At 43.0% G+C, this 22830-nt stretch overlaps 1 protein-coding gene across 5 annotated transcripts in view; it reads right to left on the bottom strand.

The window, feature by feature from the left end:
* The window catches only part of Palm2akap2 (PALM2 and AKAP2 fusion), a 427758-nt gene extending 407227 nt beyond the window's left edge, over nucleotides 1–20531 (bottom strand). For all 5 annotated transcript variants that reach the window (XM_060379949.1, XM_021628068.2, XM_021628073.2 and 2 more), the window contains exon 1: nucleotides 20402–20531. In XM_060379949.1, the coding sequence (XP_060235932.1) occupies nucleotides 20402–20406 (5 nt within the window). In that variant the 5' untranslated portion in view covers nucleotides 20407–20531. The remainder of the gene's footprint in view (nucleotides 1–20401) is intronic.
* Between the last annotated feature and the right edge of the window lie 2299 nt (nucleotides 20532–22830).

Raw genomic sequence — 22830 nt, 5'->3', positions numbered from 1 at the left:
GATGAGGGAGGGATGGAGGGAAGGGACTGGGAAGAGACGAAAGAGAGGACTAAGATTGAGACGTAAAGTGAATAACTCAATTTAAAAAGATGGATGGATGGATAATAGATGTCCTAAATAGAAATAAGTCTACCTGGTTGTTTAAGGGGTATCAATGATAAGGCAGAGAAGGCAGGGAAGGTAGACTCTTTACTCTCTTAGGACCTTGAGGCTAGTTATTCCTAAAGCAAAGCATGGGTGGGACACTGACTGTTTTCTCCGGTTCAACTCCAGTGACTGTAATTCATGGAAATTCCTTCTAAAGGTTACGAAAAGGAGCATTTGTCTCAATTTTAGGCGTTGAAAATTTTCACCTTCTGGATTCCTGTTGGGTATTTAAAAAAAAAAAAAAAAGCAGTGTGGCAGACTGCTTTAAGAGTTGTTGGGACAGCGCCTAAATGAGACTCTCTCTTCATCTTTCCAGAACTTTCTTTAGGTGCAGTAAAAATGAACAGAGTCATCACAGGTAAGAGTCATAGAAGGGTGTAAGGGTCTAAGTGGAAAATGGGCATGCAGAACTCTCACTGTGACTGAGTAGCACGAGGAGAGAGCATGACTAAGCCAAACCTGATGGTAAGATGCTCAGGCCATCAGTGAGGTAGAAACACCCTTGCTCTTAAATATAGTTCATTAGAACTGATGGCAGCCAGGTGGAGTGTTGCATGCCTTTAGTCCCCAACAAATTCCTGGCCCTCCTGGTCTACATAGCAAGTTCCAGGCCAGCTCCAGCCACAGTGAGACCGTGTCTCAACACACACAAACACACCCGAAGACCGGGATCTAAAGTCTGAACCTTGCCCAGGAGACCACGGTGTTGAACGCAGATATCTTTGCCTCCAAATGGAGGCAAGATTTTGCCAATGTAATAATGACACATTTTATTAATATGTGGTCAAAAGGAGAAAGGGCAATAACAATAATGAACACAATATCAATGATGGCCAAGCAGGGAATGAGAATACTTTACTAATTTAGAGATTTTTTCTCATTATTGAGGTGCCTGATTAACATCTAGCTATTGATACAGAGACACTTAAATTGGCAATTATCCTAATGTCTGCCACTAGAAACACCAAAAGAAAAGTCCAAAAGAAACTTCAAATTCCAAAAAAAAAAAAAATTCAAGCACCTTGGTGTCAAGTTAAAAATAAAACATCAGGCATTTAAAAAGCCCTAAGCTTGCATTATTCCATTAAATTTAAACAGAAACTCTTCTATTTGACTTAGAAAATAGTTTTTCCTGATTTTCCTCACTCAAATATTTTTATTTTTATTTTCATAAATACTTATTTAAAATATATATGCTGTACTGAGGACAGCTATGGGTTAGTGGTAAAGCACTTATCCATCACGCTCATAGGTTCAATCTCCAGCACCATAAAATACACATGACTAAAGGAAACGAACAAGGCAGCCTTAGAGCAAAGGTGACACGGAACAGGAAGTAGACAATGTTTTCCTATAAGATTCTGCCCAACTATTTAAATATATTCTTACCAATTCCTTGTACGAGGGAACTTGTCAAGCACCTTAGACTTCCAATCAGAGTCCCAAGGGTGCCGTACTTTGGAATAAGTATGTACGCCCTAAATAAAAGGATTGTAGCCCCGTCCCATCTTTTGCTCTGCATATGTGTTTTATTAATTTCCAGGTTCTTTTCTCATTTTTGCCACAGATCAAAAAAATGACTCATTGACTAAAAGTTACAATATGTAATTGAAAATTATGAGTCAAAGAAAAAATAATCAACACTGCTATGGTTTATAGATGAAGTGTCCCCCAAAGGCTCCTGTGGTAAAGGCTAGGTTCCCAGTCGACAGGTTTAGAGGAATCCAATAGATCATGAATCTTCAAAAGCTGATGTGCTGGGAAAAATAAATGAACAACATTAATAATCTAAATCTAATAAAAAGAAAACAATAAAACCCAGGGTATCCCTGCAGATCCATAATACACTAAGAGTGCTATCATCAGAGGTTTTCTTCAGTTAATTTAACAGCCTAAATTATGTGGAAATTTTCCTTAGAAAATGTGATTTTTCTCATCCTAGCACAAAAAGAAAACTTTTTAAATCTAAGTATCTAGTGTTGAAAATCTTTTATTAAATTAAGACAATCTGGACCAATCTACCACTAAACTCTGCTGAGATTTTTTTATCAGAAACCATGATGCCCTCAATACCCTTCCAGGAAATAAGGGACACATATGAATACATACATATAATTAAAAATTAATATAAATCTTTTAAAAAATCTCTACAACTAAAATCATACTTATGGTAAAAAGCAGAAATCTTTTACCCCATGTGTATAAGCTTACCCTGTACCTAGATCTTTTTTCCTTCAGTGCCAAATGGGTTTCCACCCAGGACCAAGCAGCCCCTGGCATATGCTATTCTACCCTACAGACTCTTAAATCTGGGAATCAAAACTCAGAGCGTGTCAAGATGGGCCCTGAGCTGTGACATTCAGAGTCAAGGTGTGCGGCTCAGATCTGACGAGGGCAGCACAGCAGTGCTTACTACTGTGGACGTAGAGACATCGACAGAAGGAAAGCAGCCATTGCACATCATGTCCCAACACCTGAAATCACAGCATCCCCAGGAATGCCTAGAACTGCTATCCCACAAAACATTCCTCTTTGAAAATGTTGCTTGACCAAGCAATTCTTCCACAGACCAAGTTAAAGAGACAGGGGTTAGCTGAGACATGGCTCAGCTGCAGAGTGCCAGCATGCTGGAAGGCCTAGGTGAATACCCTCAGATCTCTTTCCTATACCCCACCTTCGTCCAGAACCACTATCCCTGCATCAGGAATCTCAGTCACATACAATCAATCTCCTGCTGTGGTCTGCCTAAAAGTCTACATTTTGCCTGGTCTCTTAACAGACAACATCCTATTTCCAATGGGATAGAACAATGGTGTTTTCTTTTGAATGAGGCTGTTGTGGATCCTCCTACTAGAAAGAATAACAAACCAAATTTTCCTTTATAAACCAATGCCAGTTTTATAAACAGGTGAATAGTGAGTTCCAGGCTTTTCTTCCTAGATATTGTCAAACAGATATGTGATTCAGTTAGTTAAAAATAAAGCCAACATTAAAAAAAAAAAAAAGATATCCCTAATGACTCCACACATGTTGCCTTGTTCTTTTATATTTTACAGATAACTTATTCTAAACCACAACCAACTGATTTCATGTGTTTAAAACATTTTAGTCAGTTGGTTTGTTGGTTAGTTAGTTGGATGGTTGCTAGCTTAGTTAGTTGGTTTTTTTGGGATAAAAAGTCACTGAAACAAACTTTCTGAAGTGGAACTTTGGGCCTGGATTATCCGTGTCTTTGTTTATTAAACAAAATCCTAAAGTATCTCTTAAGGAACAGTTACTCAACCCTGCAGTCACCTCTGTGGCCAGTAGAATGGTGCCTTTATAACTCCAGCTCCAGGGTCTCTCATGCCCTCTTCTCACTTCTGAGGAGACTGTACACAGACACAGCACACAGACACACATGCAGTAAAACACGCATACACATAAAATGAAAATATATAAATGCTAAAAAAAATGGGGGAGGGAAGTGAAATTGACTGTAATAATCTACTGTAGAAGTCTGTGTGCATATGTGTGTGATCTCATCTCTGCATTCAATGAAAAACAAGAGTATAAAAATATTCCGTTCTTCTACCTTCCCTGTATCGTTCCATTCCATAGAAAACACAGAAAACATTTGAGCTTTATTTTTCCAAGCTGAGATTCATCAAAGGGAATATCTCTTAGTATCACAATCTAAAAACATGTGATCTTATACCCACAAGTAAGTGTAGTCTTCCACCCTCATCAAGGAAACTTCTCTTTGCAACAGATGGAGACCACTACTGAAAACAACCAATCAAACTGTAGCACTATAGAGCCCAGTCCAAAAGGGCGCATCTATAAAACACTCCTGCACCTAAGGCTAGGGGAACATTGCAAAAGAGGGGGCGGAAAGATTGTAAGATCAGGGAGTTTGCTGTGCGGTTGTGTGTCCTAATAAAGGTCTCACCAATATGAGTGCCCAAACATAAGCTGAATAAGGATGACACCAATGGGCATGCCAAAGAGGATGGGGAAAAGCCAGTGAGGCCTTAATCAGACACCAAGAGCTATAGGAAACGAAGGAAAGCCAGGGCTGGGAGGGGCTGCCTTTTCCAGGAAAGAGCACACCAATCAGTTGTCTGGAACCAAAAGATCAGCTCTGAAAATATACATACAAGTAGTGTCTTACTTAGGGTTTCTATTGATGTGGAGACACCATGACCACGGCAGCTCTTACAAAGGACATTTAATGGAGGCTGGCTTACAGTGTTAGAGGTTTAGTCCTTTATCACCACGGTGGGAAACATGGCAGCACACAGGCAGACAGGGTGCTGGAGGAGCCAAGAATTCTACATTTTGACCCGTAGGCAGTAGAAGGAGACTCTGTGCCACATTGGGCATAGACTGAGCATATAAGACTGCAAAGCCTGCCCCCACCTTCACACATTTCCTCTAGCAAGGCCACACCTACTCTAACAAGGCCACACCTCCTATTAGTGCCACTCCCTATGGGTCAAGCATTCACACACATGAGTCTCTGAGGGCCATACCTATTCAAACCACCACTAGTAATATTATACAGGCTTAACAAGTTATATTTAGGAATATGTGTGTGTAAAATGCAAACAATAACAATTAGTGAAAACAAAGAGGTTATAAATCTGAAGGAGAGAAGGAATAGGCATATGAGAGAGTTTAGAGGAAGGAAAAGCAGGGGGAATCAATTATATTGTAATCTCAAAAATAAAATAAAAACTAAAAAGACCCCTAATCACATTTAAAAGCTACATTGAGGTCTGCAGGAAATGTCTTAGTGGTTAAGAGCACTTGCTGCTCTTCCAGAGGACCTGAGTTTGGCTCCCAAGAGCTCACAACCACCTGTAACTCCAGCTCCACGGGATCCTACATCCTCTCTGGCTACTGCACACATATAGCAACCACACACATATAGCATACACTCACTCAGACAAATACACATAAAAATAAATAAATAGAGGCTTGAGACATAGCTCAGTGGTAAAGAGTTTCTTTAGCAGAGGAGGAGGGTTCAGCTCCCAGCAACACATCAGGCAGCTCAAAACTGCCTGTAACTCCAGGTCCAGAGGGTCAGATGCCCTCTTCTGGACTCCATGGACACTACACACTACACATACATGGTTCACAGTGTACAGACAATTGAACATGTCTACATACACATTACATTACATTATATTACATTACATTATGCTTTGGCCTGGGGATATAGCTCAAGAAGCCATTAGAAACAATGTTAAAATAAATCCCCCTACCACAGAAATCCTTTGAAAGACTCTACCCACAGGGTAAGAAAGGGAGACTAGTGAGCTGTTCTAAACTTCAATCAGACACGAGAATTAAGTCCTGATGGTGCTCAGCACAGTAAGATTGCCATAGCTTAAATAGCTTAGGACTAGGTGGCCATGATGGAGTGTGTCTGCACGACCAGCACTTAGGAGGCTGAAACAGGAGGTCTGGAAACTCAAAGCTAGCTTGGGCTATCTAGCAAGATCCAGCCAGCCTGAGCCGCATAGCAAAACCATGACTCAGGGAGATTAAATATCTTCTAGATATTTCAAAATATCTAGAAGAGAAAACCTTGATTGTCCCTACCACAAAGGAATGACAAATGTCTGAAGTGTTCTATAGGTTAATGGCTGATCTTGATTTGATCACTATGGACTTCAGAGTGTCAAAGTGCCCCCAGGAATGTATATACTTAAAACACGCTAATATGATGTAAATAAAAACAATTCTATTTACTCTTGTGTATCTTAGTCTCTAAAGCATTCCTTCCTTCTCGTGCCAAAGACCATATTGTAAATATTTTTACCACAATTAGGCTATAAAACATGTGTTTGGAGGTGAACACAGTGCTGAGTCAGATTAAACATCAACACCTTTTTGATTAGTGTGTCTTGTCCAGGTGGGAAGACCCTTGCCCTGTCCATTCTCATAGACAATTTTCCGAAAAGATACATAGAATTAAGCATTAACCTTTAAAATGTACTAAATTATTTTTCTTACATAGGGTCTTACACATTTGTCTACAATGACTTTTACTTGTGATGCTTTTGAAATTGTGTTTTTATGTTACACAGTAGTTTTCCTAATGTGTATACTGTTGAACCATTTGAGTTTAATCAGTTTTTTATGTGTACCAAGTATCTAGAAATGCTAACTACTTAGACACTTGGTTACATCAACCAATAATGACACTGTTATTTCTTCCTTCCAAACTTCAAATTCTTACCTAGTCTTCTTGTTTTACTGTTTGTCCGAAATTTTAATTTCTGTGTTGAAATAAAAACATGATGTGAAAAATACTACCTTAGTATTACTTCTGAAGGGTCTGCTTGCTATTTTACATTATGGATACTATAGGGGTTTTTTGTACATGATTTCTTCTATTTCTGATGTACTATGCATTCTGAATCCATGTTAACTGTGATAACTTTATTATTCTTAATTCTCTTGAGATATAAACACATTGTTGATACATATGCCATGAACATTTTCAAGAAGATATTTAGGAAAGCCTCTTTTATAGGAATGAGCATGTTGATAAAGATCAAAATTATTAAATAGAAAAGATTACAAAATTTATTAATCAGTTTGAATTGTATCTCTGTCACTATATCATCTACACTGAATAGCAAAATGATCTCATCGATTGCCCAGGACCTTAAACTCCCTAATTCAATTCTTTAATCTCCTTGAACATCACTCATACAACTAGTCCTCCTGGACATTTGCATTTGGCTGTCCCTTAAGTGACTCAAACTTTCATATTCTAAGCCCTACCTGATGCTCTGCCCCAAGGCATAGATCCCTTTCTTAGCAAATGGCATTTCATTTACCTATAAATTAATCCACAGTGCCTTGGCCCTTTCCTGATCCCTCTTCTACTGCCACACAGAACCTGCTAGCTAGGGTTACTGCTGCTGTAATGGAACACCATGACCAAAGCAGCTTGAGGTGTTTACAGTCTTGTTCTACCATTGTGGGGAAGCCAGGACAGGAACCTAGAGCAGGGGTTGATGCAGAAGCCATCGAAGAGTGCTGCTTACTGGCTTGTTCATGCTGGCATCCTCAGCCTGCTTTCTTTTAGAACCCAGAACCACCAGCCCAGGGGTGACACCACCCACAATGGGCTGGTTCTTCCCATGTCAATTACTAATAAAAAAAAAATGCCCTCTAGGTTTGCCTACAGCCCCATCTTATGGAAGCATTTTCTTCATTGATGTTTCCTCCTCTCAAATGGCTTTACCTTGTGTCAAGTTGACATAAAAACTAAGCACCACAACATATAAATACACCACTGTTGAGCCAGGACCTTTCTTTTCTTATTCATCCCCAAGGTCACACATAAATATGAATTTACAATATAGAATATTTCCAGTTTTAAGAGTTCTACCATCTTTGAAAATTCAAATAAAAGTCTCTTAAAATATCCAAACTCTGTTTTAAAAACCAAAGTATCTTTAAAACTCCAGAAGCTCTTTAAAAGCTCAAAATCTCTCAACTGTGGGGTCCCGTAAAATAATTTACATACTTTCTTAATCTAAAAAGGAAGAACAGGGCATGGTCACAATCTGAACAAAGCAAAACCAGACTCCAACTATATAAATAACTCAGTATCTAATGTCTGGATATCTAAAGTCAACCTCCTGAACTCCTCTAAAGGGATTGGCTCACTTCTCTGGCTCCACCCTCTGCACCACACACAGCTTGTCTTCTAAGCTCAGGCTGGCTGCACTCCACTGCTGCTGCTGTTCTTGGTGGTCAGCCCATGGCATTAGCATCTCCAACTGGGTCCTCTGCTGCTACCGGGCTGTATTGTTACCAATTGCCTCTCCTGGACTCTCTTCATAGTGCCAAGACCCAGCTTTTCTCCATGACCCCTTCATGATTTCAAAATCAGTACTACCTGGGAGACTTTTACACATTACCAAGTTCAGCTGCCAGCATGAAGTATAACTTGGCCACCTCCAGAACAAAGCCTATGTGCTGACCGGGAGTAAACACTTCCCAGAAAACTTCACCTCATTGATGCTGGTCTTTTTTTAATAACAGCTGATTCTTCAACCCCAGCTGACCATCATCCATTGTTCTAGTGAACCAAAGGTTTTTACTTTAGTAGTTCTAGTCTCTTTGTTTTTTGGTTTTTCTTTTAATTAATTTTTTTTACATTAATTACATTTTATTCACTTTTTATCCCAGCTGTAGCTCCCTCCCTCATTCCCTCCCAATCCCACCCTATGTCCCTCATTTCCTCCCATGCCCTCTCTAAGTCCACCGATAGGGAGGTCCTCCTCCCCTTCCATCTAACCCTAGCTTATCCGGTCTCATCAGGACTGACTGCAACGTCCTCCTCTGTGGCCTGGCAAGGCAGCTCCTCCCTTAAGAGGGGTGGTCAAAGAGCCAGCCACTGAGTTCATATCAGAGACAGTCCCTGTTCCCCTTACTAGGGAACTCACTTGCGTACTGAGCTGCCATGTGCTACATCTGAGCAGAGGTTCTAAGTTATATCCATGAATGGACCTTGGTTGGAGTATCAGTCTCAGAAAAGACCCCTGGGCCCAGATATTTTGGTTCTGTTGCTCTCCTTTTGGAGCTCCTGTCCTCTGCAGATTTTACTAACTCCCCTTTCTTTCATATGATGCCCTACACACTGCCCAAAGTTTGATTATGAGTCTCAGCATCTGCTTTGATACACTGCTAGGTAGAGTATTTTCAGAGGCTCTCTAAAGTAAGCTCCTGTTCTGTTTCTTGTTTTCTCCTTCTTCCAATGTCCATCCCATTTGTCTTTCTAAGTGAGGATTGCTCATCTTACCCCTGGTCTTCTTTCTTGTTTAGCTTCTTTAAGTGTACAGATTTTAGTATGTTCATCCTATCATATAGATCTAGTATTCACTTATAAGTGAGTATATACTGTGTTTGTCTTTCTCCTTCTGGGATATTTCACTCAGGATGATCTTTTCTAGATCCCACCATTTGCCTGCAAATTTCATGATTTCCTCATTTTTGATTGCTGAGTAATATTCCATTGTGTAAAAATGCCACAATATCTATATCCATTCTTCTGTTGACGGACATCTGGCTATTACAAATAAAACTGCTACAAACATGGTTGAGCAAATGACCTTGTTGTGTACTTGAGCAAATTTTGGATATATGCCTAGGAGTGATATAGCTGGGTCTCAAGGAAGCACTATTCCTAATTGTCTGAGCAAGCACCAGATTGATTTCCAAAGTGGTTGTACCAGTTTACATTCCCATCAGCAATGGAGGAGGGCTCCCCTTTCTCCACAACCTCTCCAGCATATATTGTCACTTGAGTTTTTTATCTTAGCCATTCTGATGGGTGAAAGGTGAAATCTCAGGGTCGTTTTGATTTGCGTATCCCTGATGGCTAAGGACGTTGAGCATCTGGTCTCTTTGTTTATCACAGCCAGTTCTTCAGCTCCAGATGACCAGATACAACAGATTATTCACACAAATGGGCTGGTAGAGTCTTTCTGTCCCTCTGGAACTTCAGAAGCAAGGCCTCCATCTTCTGCAATGCAGTCAACGTTCTTACCTTCCAAGCTCCTACAGAACAGTTCTCAACACTCAATGACTTTTTTAGCCCAAAGTTGCAAAGTTCTTCCACAATCTTCCCCCAAATAATATGGTCATGTCTGTTACAACTCCTGGTACCAATTTCTGTCTTAGGGTTACTGATGCTGTGATGCTATACCATGACCAAAGCAATCTGAGGAGGAAAGAGTTTATTTGGCTTACACTTCCACATCTTAGCCCATCTTGAAGGAAATCAGGGCAGGTACTCAAGCAGGTCAGGATCTGACACCATGGAAGGGTGCTGCTTACTGGCTTGCTCAGCCTGCTTTCTTACAGAACCAAGGCCATCAGCCCAGAGGTAGCACCACCCCCAATGGCCTGGGTCCTCACCCATCAGTCACTTACAAGAAAATACCCTAGGCTTGCCTACAGCCCAGTCTTATGAAGGCATTTTCTCAACTGAAAGTCTCCTTCTCTCAGATGACTTTAGCTTGTGTAATAAAACTAACGAACAACTAGCACAGAGCTCAGTCTTTTATGGTGTGTCAAGTCTGAACTTTGGCCGTGACCTCCGCTGCCACCTCCTGGTTGCCAGATAGTGTTATTTATCTCCCGACTTCCTGAGACCCCAGAAAACTCCTGTGAAATAGGCCGGGCCATGTATCTAGAATTACTCCTGTTCAACAATTCCAAACTGTCAGTCCCCAGCTTCTCTGAGGACACAGTCCCTTAAAATCTAATTGGCTGTACTAACTTCCCCAATGGGTCAACATTCTCTCTATATCTATCTATCTATCTATCTATCTATCTATCTATCTATCACACACACACACACACACTATGAGTGTATGTCTGTCTCTCTCTGTCTCTGTCTTTTTCTCTCTCTCTTTCTTTCTCTGTATGTGTGTGTCTGTCTCTCTCTGTCTCTGTCTTCTCTCTCTCTCTCTCTCTCTCTCTCTCTCTCTCTCTCTCTGTGTGTGTGTGTGTGTGTGTGTGTGTGTGTGTGTCCCTCTTTTTGCCCATTCCTTCCTTCTTGGTTTCTCTGATTCCTTCCAACACCACACACCATGCTAAGCGACTGGCTAACTTTTCACAGGCAATGAATCAGCCCGCTAATGCTATGGTTTAAGAAATTTAAGCATTCTGCTTTCTCAAAAAAAAAAAAAAAAAAAGTGGTGGAGAGAAGGAAAAAGAAAATCTATCACAATATTTTACAGTTCAGGTGAAAGGCCTCAGCCAGTGAGTAAAGCAGGGAAGAGTCATGAATTGCAAATGATGAATGCCTGGTTTTTCTCCTGAAGCTGAAGCAGTCTCAGGTCTCAGAGGTTGAGAGAATGTGTGGGTAGTGGACCACAAAAGAGGCTGACCTGGAGACCTGAGCTTTCTTTCCACTCACTGGCATCTATTTCACAGAGAATTCACTTTGCAATGCCCGAGCCTCCAGCCACACTTGTGACACACTCTTTCTTCCTGCTGCCTGCCCATCCAGATGTAGAAGTCTCAGCTACCTCTCCAGGACCATGTCTGCCTGCACACTGCCACACCTCCAGCCATGATAATAATAGACTGAATGTCTGAACTGTAAGCCAGCCCCAGTTTTATAAGAGTTGCAGTGGCCATGGTACCTCTTCACAGCTATAAAAACCCTAACTAAGACAGGGTCCAAACTGAATAAAAAGGAAAAAACGAGCTGAGCACCAGCATTCACCTCTTTCTGAGCCGCTGTCTCAAAATCCTAAGGCCATGCCACTCCCGCTGTAGGAGTGAGTCCCTTCAAGCTCTGAACCAAAATAAACTTTACCACCCTTAAGCTGCCTCGATCAGGCATTCTATCACAGCAGAGAGAAAAGCAACGTTACAGGTGCAAATTGAAAGCAGCAAGGCGGTAGTAAGTAGGAACCGAACATCTACCTTCCTGCAAACAAACACCTCCATGGAGCCAGCCAGAATATGGGATCCAAGTCATCTGCTCACTCTTTATGAGGTTTTGCTAAATATTCATGAGATAAAATATCTGATCTAATTCCTATTCTCCCAAAACGGCTGTCTCCATTTCTCACTTTCTGGAAAAAGTGTTCTTTCTGTAAGTAGTAAATACAAAGCCCTCGACATGCTTAAGTGCTCTATGCACACATTCGTTTTTAAAGGAAAAGACTTGCAAGCAAGGAGCACATGAGAGGATTTCAGGGCATAGCATAAGAATTAAGTGAACCAAATAAATTATTCTCTAAGCATGCAAAAGACTTTATAAAAATCATGGGCCTTTTTAACAAAGCAACTGCAGGAGGCCTGAGAGACAGTTCAGTGCTTAAAAGCTTTCACTCCACAATCATGAGAATGGGAACTGTGACTCCAGCATTCATGTAACAAGCCAAGGGTCCCCACAAATGCCTTTAATGCCCACTCTGAGGAAGGTGAAAATAGGAGGATTGATGGAGCTTGCTGGCTTTTGATCTACCTTAAAAAATGCAAGCCTGATCATAGGGAGAGACCCTGCCTCAACAGAATAGGTGGAGAGCCCTTGATGTTCTTTGGATGAGAACATTTGATGTTCTTTTTTGGCCTCTGTACACACACTCAAGAGTACACTTACCCATCACATGTGCATACATTTAAACACACATATATTCATAATAAATAAATAAACAAATCTTTAAATATGAGTAAAAAAGAAGTGCCAAGTGAGCTAGCAGAGTCAAGAAAAAAACTGAAAGTAACAATAAAACCACTACAAATAGAAAACTACATCAGAATAACAATAAACAAATCTTGCCTTACAAAGAGAAAGTGTCTGTTTTCCTTAGACTTCTAAGTGTAATAAAATCTTAGGGGTAAATCAGGCAAAGAACTAGTTATGGAAGTTTGTTTTAGTTTGGGTTTTATTGCTATGAAAAAACACCACTACCAAAGCAACTCTTATAAAGAAAAACATTTTACTTCCTTCACCTGTTTGTTTGAACATTCCTCTACTAAATCTGTATACCTAAAGAAGCTAAACAAAAGGGAAGACCCTGGGTAAGATTCTCAATCCTCATTCATAAAGGCAAATAAGATAGACATCAGAAGATGGAGAAAACATGGAACAGGACAGGAGCCTACCACAGAGGGCCTCTGAAAGACTCTACCCAACCAGTGTATCAAAGCAGATGCTGAGACTCATAGCCAAACTTTGGAGAGAGTACAGGAACTCTTATGGAAGAAGGGGAAGGCAGAAAAATCTTGAGGGGACAGGAGCTCCACAAGGAGAACAACAGAACCAAAAAAATCTGGGAAGAGGGGTCTTTTCTGAGACTGAGACACCAACCAAGGACCATTCATGGAGATAATCTAGAACTCCTGCACAGATGTAGCCCATGGCAGCTCAGTCTCCAAATGGGCTCCCTAGTAGGGAGAACAGGGACTGTCTCTAACATGAACTCAGTGGCTGGCTCTTTGATCACCTCTCCCTGACAGGGGGTTGGGGGCAGCCTTACCACACCACAGAGAAAGATAATGCAGCCAGTTCTGATGAGACCTGATAGGCTAGGGTCAGATGGAAGGAAGGAGGGCCTCCTATATCAGTGGACTGGGGAAGGGGCATGAAAGGAGAAGAGGGAGGGAGGGTGGGATTGGGAGGGCATGAGGGAGGAGGCTATGCTCAGATACAAAGTGAATAAGTAAAAAAATTTAACAATAAATAAATGCAGTAAATGGGCTGCCTTACAGTTCAGAAGTTTAGTGCATTATCATCATGGTGGGAAGTGTGAAAACATGCAGGCAAACATGGTGCTGGAAAAGCTGAGAGTTCTATATCTTGATCCCCAGGCAGCGGAAGGAGACTGTGTGTCACACTGGCTGAAGCTTGAGCATAGCCCACTCCCACAGAGACACACTACTTCCAACAAGGCCATGCCTACTCAAATAAATCCATACTTCCTAATAGTGCCACTCCCTATGGGTCACGTGTTCAAACACATGAGTCTATGGAGGCCATTCCTATCCAAACCACCGCAAAGGTGTAACAATGAATTATCCCTGCAGAAGAAAACAGAGTAAGTAGATCTATATACATTGGAAGGAATGAGGAAACTCTCTCCACAAATGAAAACCATCAAGAATGACATCACACACCTAAAATGCCAACATTCAGGAGGCTAAGGTAAGAGGATCATGAATTTGAGGCCAGTTTGGGCAATACCACAAGTTCAAGGCCAACCTGAGTTACATAGTGAAGCTCTGTCTCCAAAAACCAAAACAAGCAAAAGACATGAATACATAAATGGAAACATGAATCTTCAGATCAAAGGAGTCACTTTTCTCCAGGAAACCCTAATATAGTAACTTTCATTGACAAATAACACAGAGAAGTTTTAAAGTGTCCAATGCTTAAAAGTAATTTTATGAGAATAAAAAGCTTATAAGAGTATGGGAGGGAAGAACACAAGCCATACATAAAGAAGAAATAACCAGGCTAGCCTCAGCTTTGCTACAGCAATGATCTATGTCAGAACATCAGAGAACTGTCGCGACCACCTCGACCAGCAAGGAAGGCACGGCACACGAACTCTTCTCCAAGTAGTTTATTCAGGAAGGTTGAGCAATCTTCTGACCCCAGGGAGAGCCCTCCCCAGTAATAAGTACCCTGGAGCCAACCAATCTCAGGAAGCTACGTGGGAAGTGCGGATAGGTAGACGGCAGATCATCAGACACACCACAGCCAATAAGAAGTTGTTTTAGAGCACTCGCCATCGGGATGGCGGAAGGCGGAAACCGGCGCCCTCGGCACACGCAGCTCTCCACAGAGAACAACACACAAAATTATGAGAGGAAAGGACATGATTCTGATTTTTTTAAACAGGGTCTCGTGCAGCCAACTTAGCCTCGAATTCTCTATGTAGCCAAAGAGGACTGTAAACTTCTTAATTTCCTCAACATCTCAAGTGCTAGGATACAGCTGTGTGGCACCAGGCTTAGCTTAAGCAGTGCCAGAGATCAAATATAACTGCTTGCATGCTAGGTAAGGATTCTGCCAACTAATCTACTTTCACAGGTCCGTGATCCTAAAATTTTATACACATCCAATGTATTTGTTCATCAAAGGAATAGCTTAATAATGTATTGCCTTTGAGTCTTGCTTAAAATGAATCTTGCAACTAAATACTAAGCTCACAGAAAGAACTCAGGAAAACTCATGGCTCCTGGCAACCATGCTCCTGGGAGCTGATGTCATGCATGTTCATTTCAACATACAAAAGGCTCGCTCAAGTCACTGGGGTAATATGATGTTGGCTAGTGGAGAAAGCCTTTTTAAAGTCTTTGACAGTAGTTGGACAAAATTTATAATATGCACATTCATTCACTTACTGTGCATTTCCAGAAAGCAATTGTCAGATTCATATTTGAAGTATCATAGAGGTTTACTGTAGCACTGTATATAATAGGAAGAAATGGAAACAAAACACCTCTCCAGTGAAGGAAGGCCGATTAACCACATTCCCAAAGTAAAACAAACTTGTTCATAAATGCAAATGAAGTACTATGTCTAAGTATGCACAGAATGAAGTGAGGACAAAATGCAAGCTACAGCACACCATACAGGGTTGCTGTGGATGAAAAGGAGATTAATCCACAAAAGCTCATGTTTCTGACTTGCTGTGGGTGTTTAAATTACCTGAGAGGCTATCTCCAAACTGTTCATGATAACAACTCCTGGGGCTGAGATTTGAAAGAAAGAATGGAAAATGAAGATGTGTACGCCACAAATTCTGTGACATTCTAATTATTTAAAATCATACATTATCATAAAATTAACTTTAAAAATATTTACATATTTATCTTTTGGTGGGGGGGATCAAACTGGGGGTTTTATGCATGCTAAGTACATGCACTACCATTGAGCTTTCACACGTTGTGAAACATGTGTGATACTCATGATGTACTGAGCACAGGACATTCCACAGGAGACAGGATAAGCATGCCAAACTTTCTAACATTACTTGGCAACTGTCGTCACATACAGTCTAACCGATGAACTGCTTGAAGACAGGGCCGGGATGGTTTGTCATCACTTACCCCAATGTACCTTTCAAAGCACTGACTCAGGAAAAATACAAAGCAAAATCTTATAAAGTAAATAGATGGCTGCATGCGTATGAACGAATGAACAAATGAACGAATGAACACATTCAGGTCCTGAACTTAGGACTCTATGTCCCCACCACACTTATAGCTTGATAGGCCTGAATTTGTTCATTTGCAAAACCCAACTTTAAGCCAAATAGGGGGGTGCCCATTTGTGATTACAGAACTCAAGAGGTGGGAGCAGGAGAACTGTGGGTTCAAGGCCAGGGCATTGTACAGTGAGTTCTCAGTTAGCCTGAGCAAAAGATCAAGACAGTGTCTCATTCTCTCCTTCTGCAGTCCCCCCTCAAGCTTAGTTGTTTTATGATCTCCTCTGAATGCGTTAAACCTGCCTCACAGGCTGCTGTCTGGGTGGACGGGGAACACCAGTTAGGCTACGAGACTGCCAAGAGCATCACTAGAGCCCCCAGTGTTTGCAGAGATGGCAACAGTTTGAAGAATTCCCACGTTATAGTTCTTCCTGCCTCTCTGATCCCACGCTTTTTTGTAGACTGCTCCAGAGACGTGTGAGGAAAGCTCCAAGAGTGGAATCAAATTAGCAAGTACTCATGTGTATCCTCTCAGTCACACCCACCCCGCACTCAAGCCACTGAGAACCACAGCCAAGCAACCGCCTGACATGAACTGCACTGCATCCCAAGTGAGACTGGCACTGCGCAGAACCCACCGTCCCTCTCTGGCTTCCATAGTGGAGCTTCTCATATCTAAATATCCAGAAAAGAGCATTCCAGCCAGAAAACTTCCAAACTCAGTGATCGATTACCCTCTTTGCTTAGGTGCTATGGAGCTCAGTACATCTAAATGAAGAATTTCTTATTGGGCCAAAACCAATAATGCTCATGAATAAATGAATAGGTCTTTTTGGTCACATACACTTTCATTTTAGTTAAACACCTGGGCTGGCAGTCAGCATATTTTTAAATTGATTGTCCCCCTCCCTGGGGAAGACACTTCCAGCTTTCAGATCGTTGGCTATGACCGTTTCTACATCATCTGTTTAAGTGCCTTAAGAAGAAGAAAAAAGCTTAGGGTATTTTATATAATTTCTAGAACTGATGTTTTATCACTGTCTTCAGCAACCCTCTGAAACACTCAGGAAGTATCTAGGACTTTGTGACCTTCCTTGATGTGCTTTGAAGGTGAAATGCCCCTTCCCTTATAGGCTCATGCATTGGGAGACTTGGTGAGCAGGTGGTGGCACTATTTAGAGGCTTGATGAAAGAGTTACATCATGGAGGCCATCTTTGATGGTTTATAGTCTGGCCCAACCTGCTGTTCTCACTCTACTTCTGGGTGCAGATGCAATATGACTGGCTGACCTCATGTCTTCCCTGCCAAGATAAGTGGTCTCCTCTGCTATATGCCAACATTAGCCCTTTCTCACCTAAGTCATTTTGGCCAGGATATTTTTACAGTAGAAGAGGTACTATCACACACACACACACACACACTTCACAAACATTCACATAAACACACGCACACTCACACTCACACACCACACACATACTTACATAAACACACTCACACATGCTCACACTCACACACACACTACATTCTTCAGCCTCATCCCTGGACCATCTTCTTTAAAGCTCCAGGCACAAGACCCTTCCTTCAGTTCTTCCAACTGGCCAGATAACTTCTGCTTCCTGGTCTTGGCACATGCTGATTTCCCAGCTCAAGAAACTTCTTCCCTTCAGGACACACTTGGCCAACTCTGCTCATCCTTTAGCTCACGTTAAGTATCAGTTTCTCCAGGAGGCTTCTGTGACCAGCTAGCCTAAACCCCGTCCTTTCCCTGTTATTTCCTGTGTGTCCTTTTTTCTCACAGCATGTATTGCACCTTGCATCACATAGTTCCTATGCTTACTGGTTTAGCGTCTGCCCTTATATGACGTTGAACATGACTGTTTTGAGAATCATGACTTTTATTGATCATTGCCAATTTCAACAAATACCCGCTGATTAAATGAAGAAATTCATTCAAATTCATCCTCTCTTTTAATTTCTTTTCACAAATATAAGTTGGACACAATAAGTGGAGGGAACTGAGACTATATCTCACTCATATTCAAATCAAAGCAGCCTGACTTCCTGGGATGAGATGAGGAGATAGGATTGGCTTGACAGAAGTACAAGGATCGACATTTGATAAATTATGTTAGACCCATAGATGGACAGAAAATGTAGCATTGAGAAAGAAAGCAAAGAGCAGAAAACTAATTACATTAAAAAAAAACACTGTGGCAGACAGACAGTTGGAAATTAGGCAGGTTTGAGGGAAGATAAGAAGGATTTTCGAATGCCCCATGGGGTGAAAAAGCCAAGGTCAGGCTGATCAGACTGTATAGGACACTGTTCATACCCAAAGGCGAGAGGGAGAAGAAGGAAGGTACGAGGTAGGCCCACCTGGTACCAACCATAGTCACGACCGGGAGAAAACAGCAAGAAGTCCCAGAGGATTTGTGCCACCAGTTGCCAATTCTAAGAGAGAGACATTAGTGTGGAGATGAAAAAAACTGTTCCATGCCTGTACAACAAAACAAGCTGCCCTTGACCCTACACTATGAGACAACTGAGCCAGCATTCAACTCCTTGTAAAGCGCAGTCTCCATAGTGAAGACTGTGACCAATGGGGATGAAGCACCTCAGAGGCCAAGCTGCCCGGTTCTGTACTGAATTCCAGGAGCTTGCCCCAGTCCTCACCTCCACCGTGTCGTTATGGGAACTGCAGTAGGCTCTGCTGCCCTTAGGACATTGTATTTCCTTATAGAGTATCTGTGGTCTGGAGAGCTAGCATAGCAGGTAAAGACATGTGCTGCCAAGCCTGATGACACAGTGGAAGGAGAGAGCCAACTCTCACGGGCTGTCCTCTGACCATGCATATGTACATGCACACACAAAATAAGTATATTTATTATATTAAGTTATGAAAATTGCCCAAAAATGGCTTTCTGCCTACCTGAGACACTATGAACTGCCAACAGAGAAGGCTGGAGACCACAGCAGTAATAACAAATAATAGCCACCTCTTACAGACACTAGGTGATACTTACTCAGCTCACTTTGTTCTGGGTCTGCTCTAAGATTTTTACGTGTATGTAGTAACACATGTGTTTATATGTGTATATTAATTGTTGAGTTTTTACTAAAAGAAAAAAAAAACCTTACAGGAAACAGCTGCTAGTATTTCATTTTCCAGGTAGGAAAATGAAAGCCAGCAAGACTGTCATTATTCAGCAATGTGTCAAAAGACTCAGTCCCAGGCAAGCTGGCTCTGGAGGCCAGCTCTTAACTCCTCTATTTGTTCTTAAAATTTACAAAACCCTCCAAAGGAGAAGCAAATATTATCTGACCCTCTCAGTAACACTAACCAATAAGAACTAGCTTTCCCATTGTGCAACTGGGGAAACTGAGGCTCAGATGCATTAAAATATCGGCGAGGAAAATCAACAAACGCTGTTGCCAGGCAAGGACTATTTTCTACAACCCCTAACTCACTCCTAACATGCCACATCACCTCTCACTCCTCCTTTCCGCTGGGTGGGGATTAGGTTGCAGCTACACAATTGCAGAAAATAAAAGCTGAATCTAGAGTTTTGAGGTTTGGCATGGAGGCGCTAGCATCTGGAAACATGACATTATCTCTAACCTGAAATATTATTTCATACAGCCTCAGAGTCAGTGAGTATCCGTGGGAAGAGAGCAAGAGGGAGAAGCTGACCAAGTGAGCAAAGATATAATTGCTGGCTTTTCTGGAGCGGCACGCTGGCGCCTGTCACGGGGACCTTGCTGCAGTATTAGCATGGGAGAGTGACCAGGAACGTGGAGATGCAAAGACAGAGAAAGGAGCGACCTAAGTCTGGGTCCTCACCCTGAGCCCTCATTGTGGGTTTTTTGTTTTTTTGTTTTTTTGTTTTTTTTTTTTTTCCTTCTGGTTACCGCCTCTCTTGTCTCCATGCCATCTTTTCCCCACCCTCCCATGCAATGCGGGTAATGACCAACATTGTCATTGAACCTCAAACTGCCGGTAGACATTCTGTTTCATTTCTCCAAATATACCAAGAGCAAATCAATTATTTGGGGTATTCTTGTGGCTTCTAGTAGCCAGTTCTGGCTCGTATCTCCCCACAATCCATCATCCTTCCATCACACCCTCGAAGCAAACCACATTTGCTTCGAATCCGCAGTGACAGCCCCTACACACACACACACACACACACACACACACACACACACACACACGCACACACCTCTTAACTGCAGTCCAGTAATGCTGACATGGTTTGAATCGGAAGTAATGGCTATTGCAGCCAACTCCCCAAGAAGGGCAAGATCCGGGCAAGGACCCAGAGAAGCTTAACAGGTCTGACTCTTTGGCAATATGACCCCTGTGTGTACCCCAAGGCAGTGGCACAAATCCCCACAGCTCAAGGCTATCGATACCCCCACCGCAGCGGCTGCTATAGAAACAGCAAGACGAACACACCGAGCTGAAATTAAACACCCAGGCTGGACCAAGATGGGGAGGATAGGTCACCATGGCAACATTCCCAAGGAGGCAGCGAGCCGCAGACGGCGCTGGGATACTCACTCCATCGTGGGGCTCCGGGCAGCCCGGCGCTCTGCTGCGGGGCTCCAGGCACTTCTGGCCTCTGCCGGGGCCGGGGCGCTCTGGCCGCGCGCGCGGGGTGAAACAGCCAAGCCGTCCCTTGGTCCCCGCCCTCCCGCCTCCCTCCTCCCTTGGAGCACAGGCTTTCGCAGCTCCCAGCCTGCGAATAAAACGGGAAGCAATTGGATAACGTTATTCGCTGGGCGCTAGACCGAGCCTCCTCACTTAAGGGGATCCTAGAGGGAGCACGCCACCAGCTGTGCTCCGAGAGAGGTCCCTGGGCCCCCGAAGCTCCAGGTGCGCCCGCGACTCCCCTGGGACCCACGGCGGCGCCAGGCGGAGCTCCGGGAGAAGCGTGGGAGGGGGCTTGGGGCGGTGGCGACGCGTGGCACGGGAAACTACGGGGTCCTTTTGCAAGGTAACAGCTGTCGCCACCTAGAAGTTGCGGCAGGCTTCTGGCCTCTGCAAAACAGCAAGTGCTGGTCCCAGCGGGGCTCGTCTGGGACTGCAAACGCCATTGTGCCAGGGCGCCTGCCGGAGGAGAACTCCAGCTGCGCTGTGGCAAGTTCATGCGGTGTTTCCACCTGGGCGACCCCGCGCCTTTCTCTGTGTCACCGCATAGTCTCTTATTTCCTGCCTGCCAGGAAGATCTTCTTTAGATGTCCCTGGTTGGTTTTCTTGAATATGATTTTCCGAGCTACCTCAACCCCGCCCTGTGGTAAGAAGCCTCACTGCCACCACCCCAACGCATGAATTCTCAGCCTATGCCCACTCAAAGAGTTCTCTGCCAACAGGCCTCTCGCCCACTGTAATGAACAGTAGGTGGGACTAGCTTGAGCCAGCATCTCCGTGTATCGCTTGGTCCTTCTACAAGAGGGCTGCTAGGAGCAACCTAGGCACAGCCATCAGCCCCTGCCCTAGCTGAGCTCTAGGCTAAAGGAGAAAGACAAGGCACAGGAAAAACACACGGCTAAAATGTTATCAATCAATCAGTCAGTCAGTCAATACAGCCAGAGATGGTTCGGTGAGTAAGGGGGCTTGCCGTGCAAGCCTGGAGACCTGGGTTCCATCAAGGTGGAAGGAGAAGATCAATTCCATAAAGTTGTCCTCTGACTTCCATAGGTCCTGTCACACCCACAGATACAAGACTTGTACAAACACCCATAATAATTTTAATCAGAACAGAGTGTCTAATAATCTCAAGTTAATTTGCAATGCTTGCAGAACTCTGTGAATAACCCAAAAATCATTGTTTTTTTTTTTTGGGGGGGGGAGGTTTTTCTTGGTAACTTACTTAACATCTTTTAAAAGGTCTGTGTATACTGTTCTACACCTCTGTAATTCCAACACTGACCGGGTAAGAAGAGAAAGATTAGCCTGGGCTACAAAGTGAGATAAGACTGCCTCAAAAAAAAAAAAAAAAAAAAAAAAGTTGAGTGATGTAGTTGGTCCAGATGCTGAAGAAAGGCTTCTCTGCCAGACTGGAAAGTTCAGAGGATACAGGCAGGAAGACAGCAGGAGCCAGTATCAAGTGAGGGCTATAGGCTGGAAAGGGCCCCAACCATCATAAAGACAAAGAAAAGGGGGTTGACAGGTAACTGCAATGGGGGCTCCTGTTTCCCCTCTGGTGAATGAGCCAGGAAGTCAGAACCAGTAACTGTTCATGGAACTGTCTGTCCGTGTAGGTTCTCCGTCTCCTCGAAGTGGAGAGCCTGGTGTCCATTTGGAAATTATTAAAGCCTTTAGCACTCAAATGCCTCTTGCCATCCTAACCTTGAGTCTTCCCTTTCATTGTTTTCCATGTGCACCAGCTGGACCCCGACCACTTCCTGAATCCTCCCTGTCATAGATTAAGTACAGTTTTGAGACTGATGAGGCTTAAATAGAAAAACGGTTGGTTTTCTTATTCTGAATGGGGGTGTGGTGTACCCACATTCTTGTTGAGGACAGAAGTTGAGTTGATAGTGCATATTTTACTCAGTAACTCTCCACTTAATTTTTTGAGACAGGACCTCCATGGACCTGAAGCTCACTGAAGAGTGAAACTGGCCAGGGATCAACAAATATTTGCCTACCTCTGCTTTCCCAGCACTGGGATTAGAAATCAGTGCTGCTATGTGCTACAGTGTGTAGCTTGGTCTTCTTGCTGGACTCCTAACAGCAGGAGCAGGCGCTGTCTCTGACTCTGTTGCCTGTTCTTGGAACCCTTTTCCTCCTACTGGGTTGCCTCATCCAGCCTTAATAGAAGAGGTGCCTAGTCTTACTGCAACTTGACATGCCGCTGGTTGATGAGATGCCTGCCCTTTTCTGAAGAAGTTGAAGAGAAACGTACACAGGGGGTAGAGGGTGGGGAACTGGGAGAAGAGAAAGGGGAAACTGTGGTTGGAATGTTACATAAATAAATATTTTTG

This window comes from Meriones unguiculatus, chromosome 3 (genome assembly GCF_030254825.1).
Source record: "Meriones unguiculatus strain TT.TT164.6M chromosome 3, Bangor_MerUng_6.1, whole genome shotgun sequence".
Taxonomy (NCBI): Eukaryota; Metazoa; Chordata; class Mammalia; order Rodentia; family Muridae; genus Meriones; species Meriones unguiculatus.
Note: the sequence above shows the minus strand (reverse complement) of the source record. Positions and strands in the feature narration are given on the sequence as shown.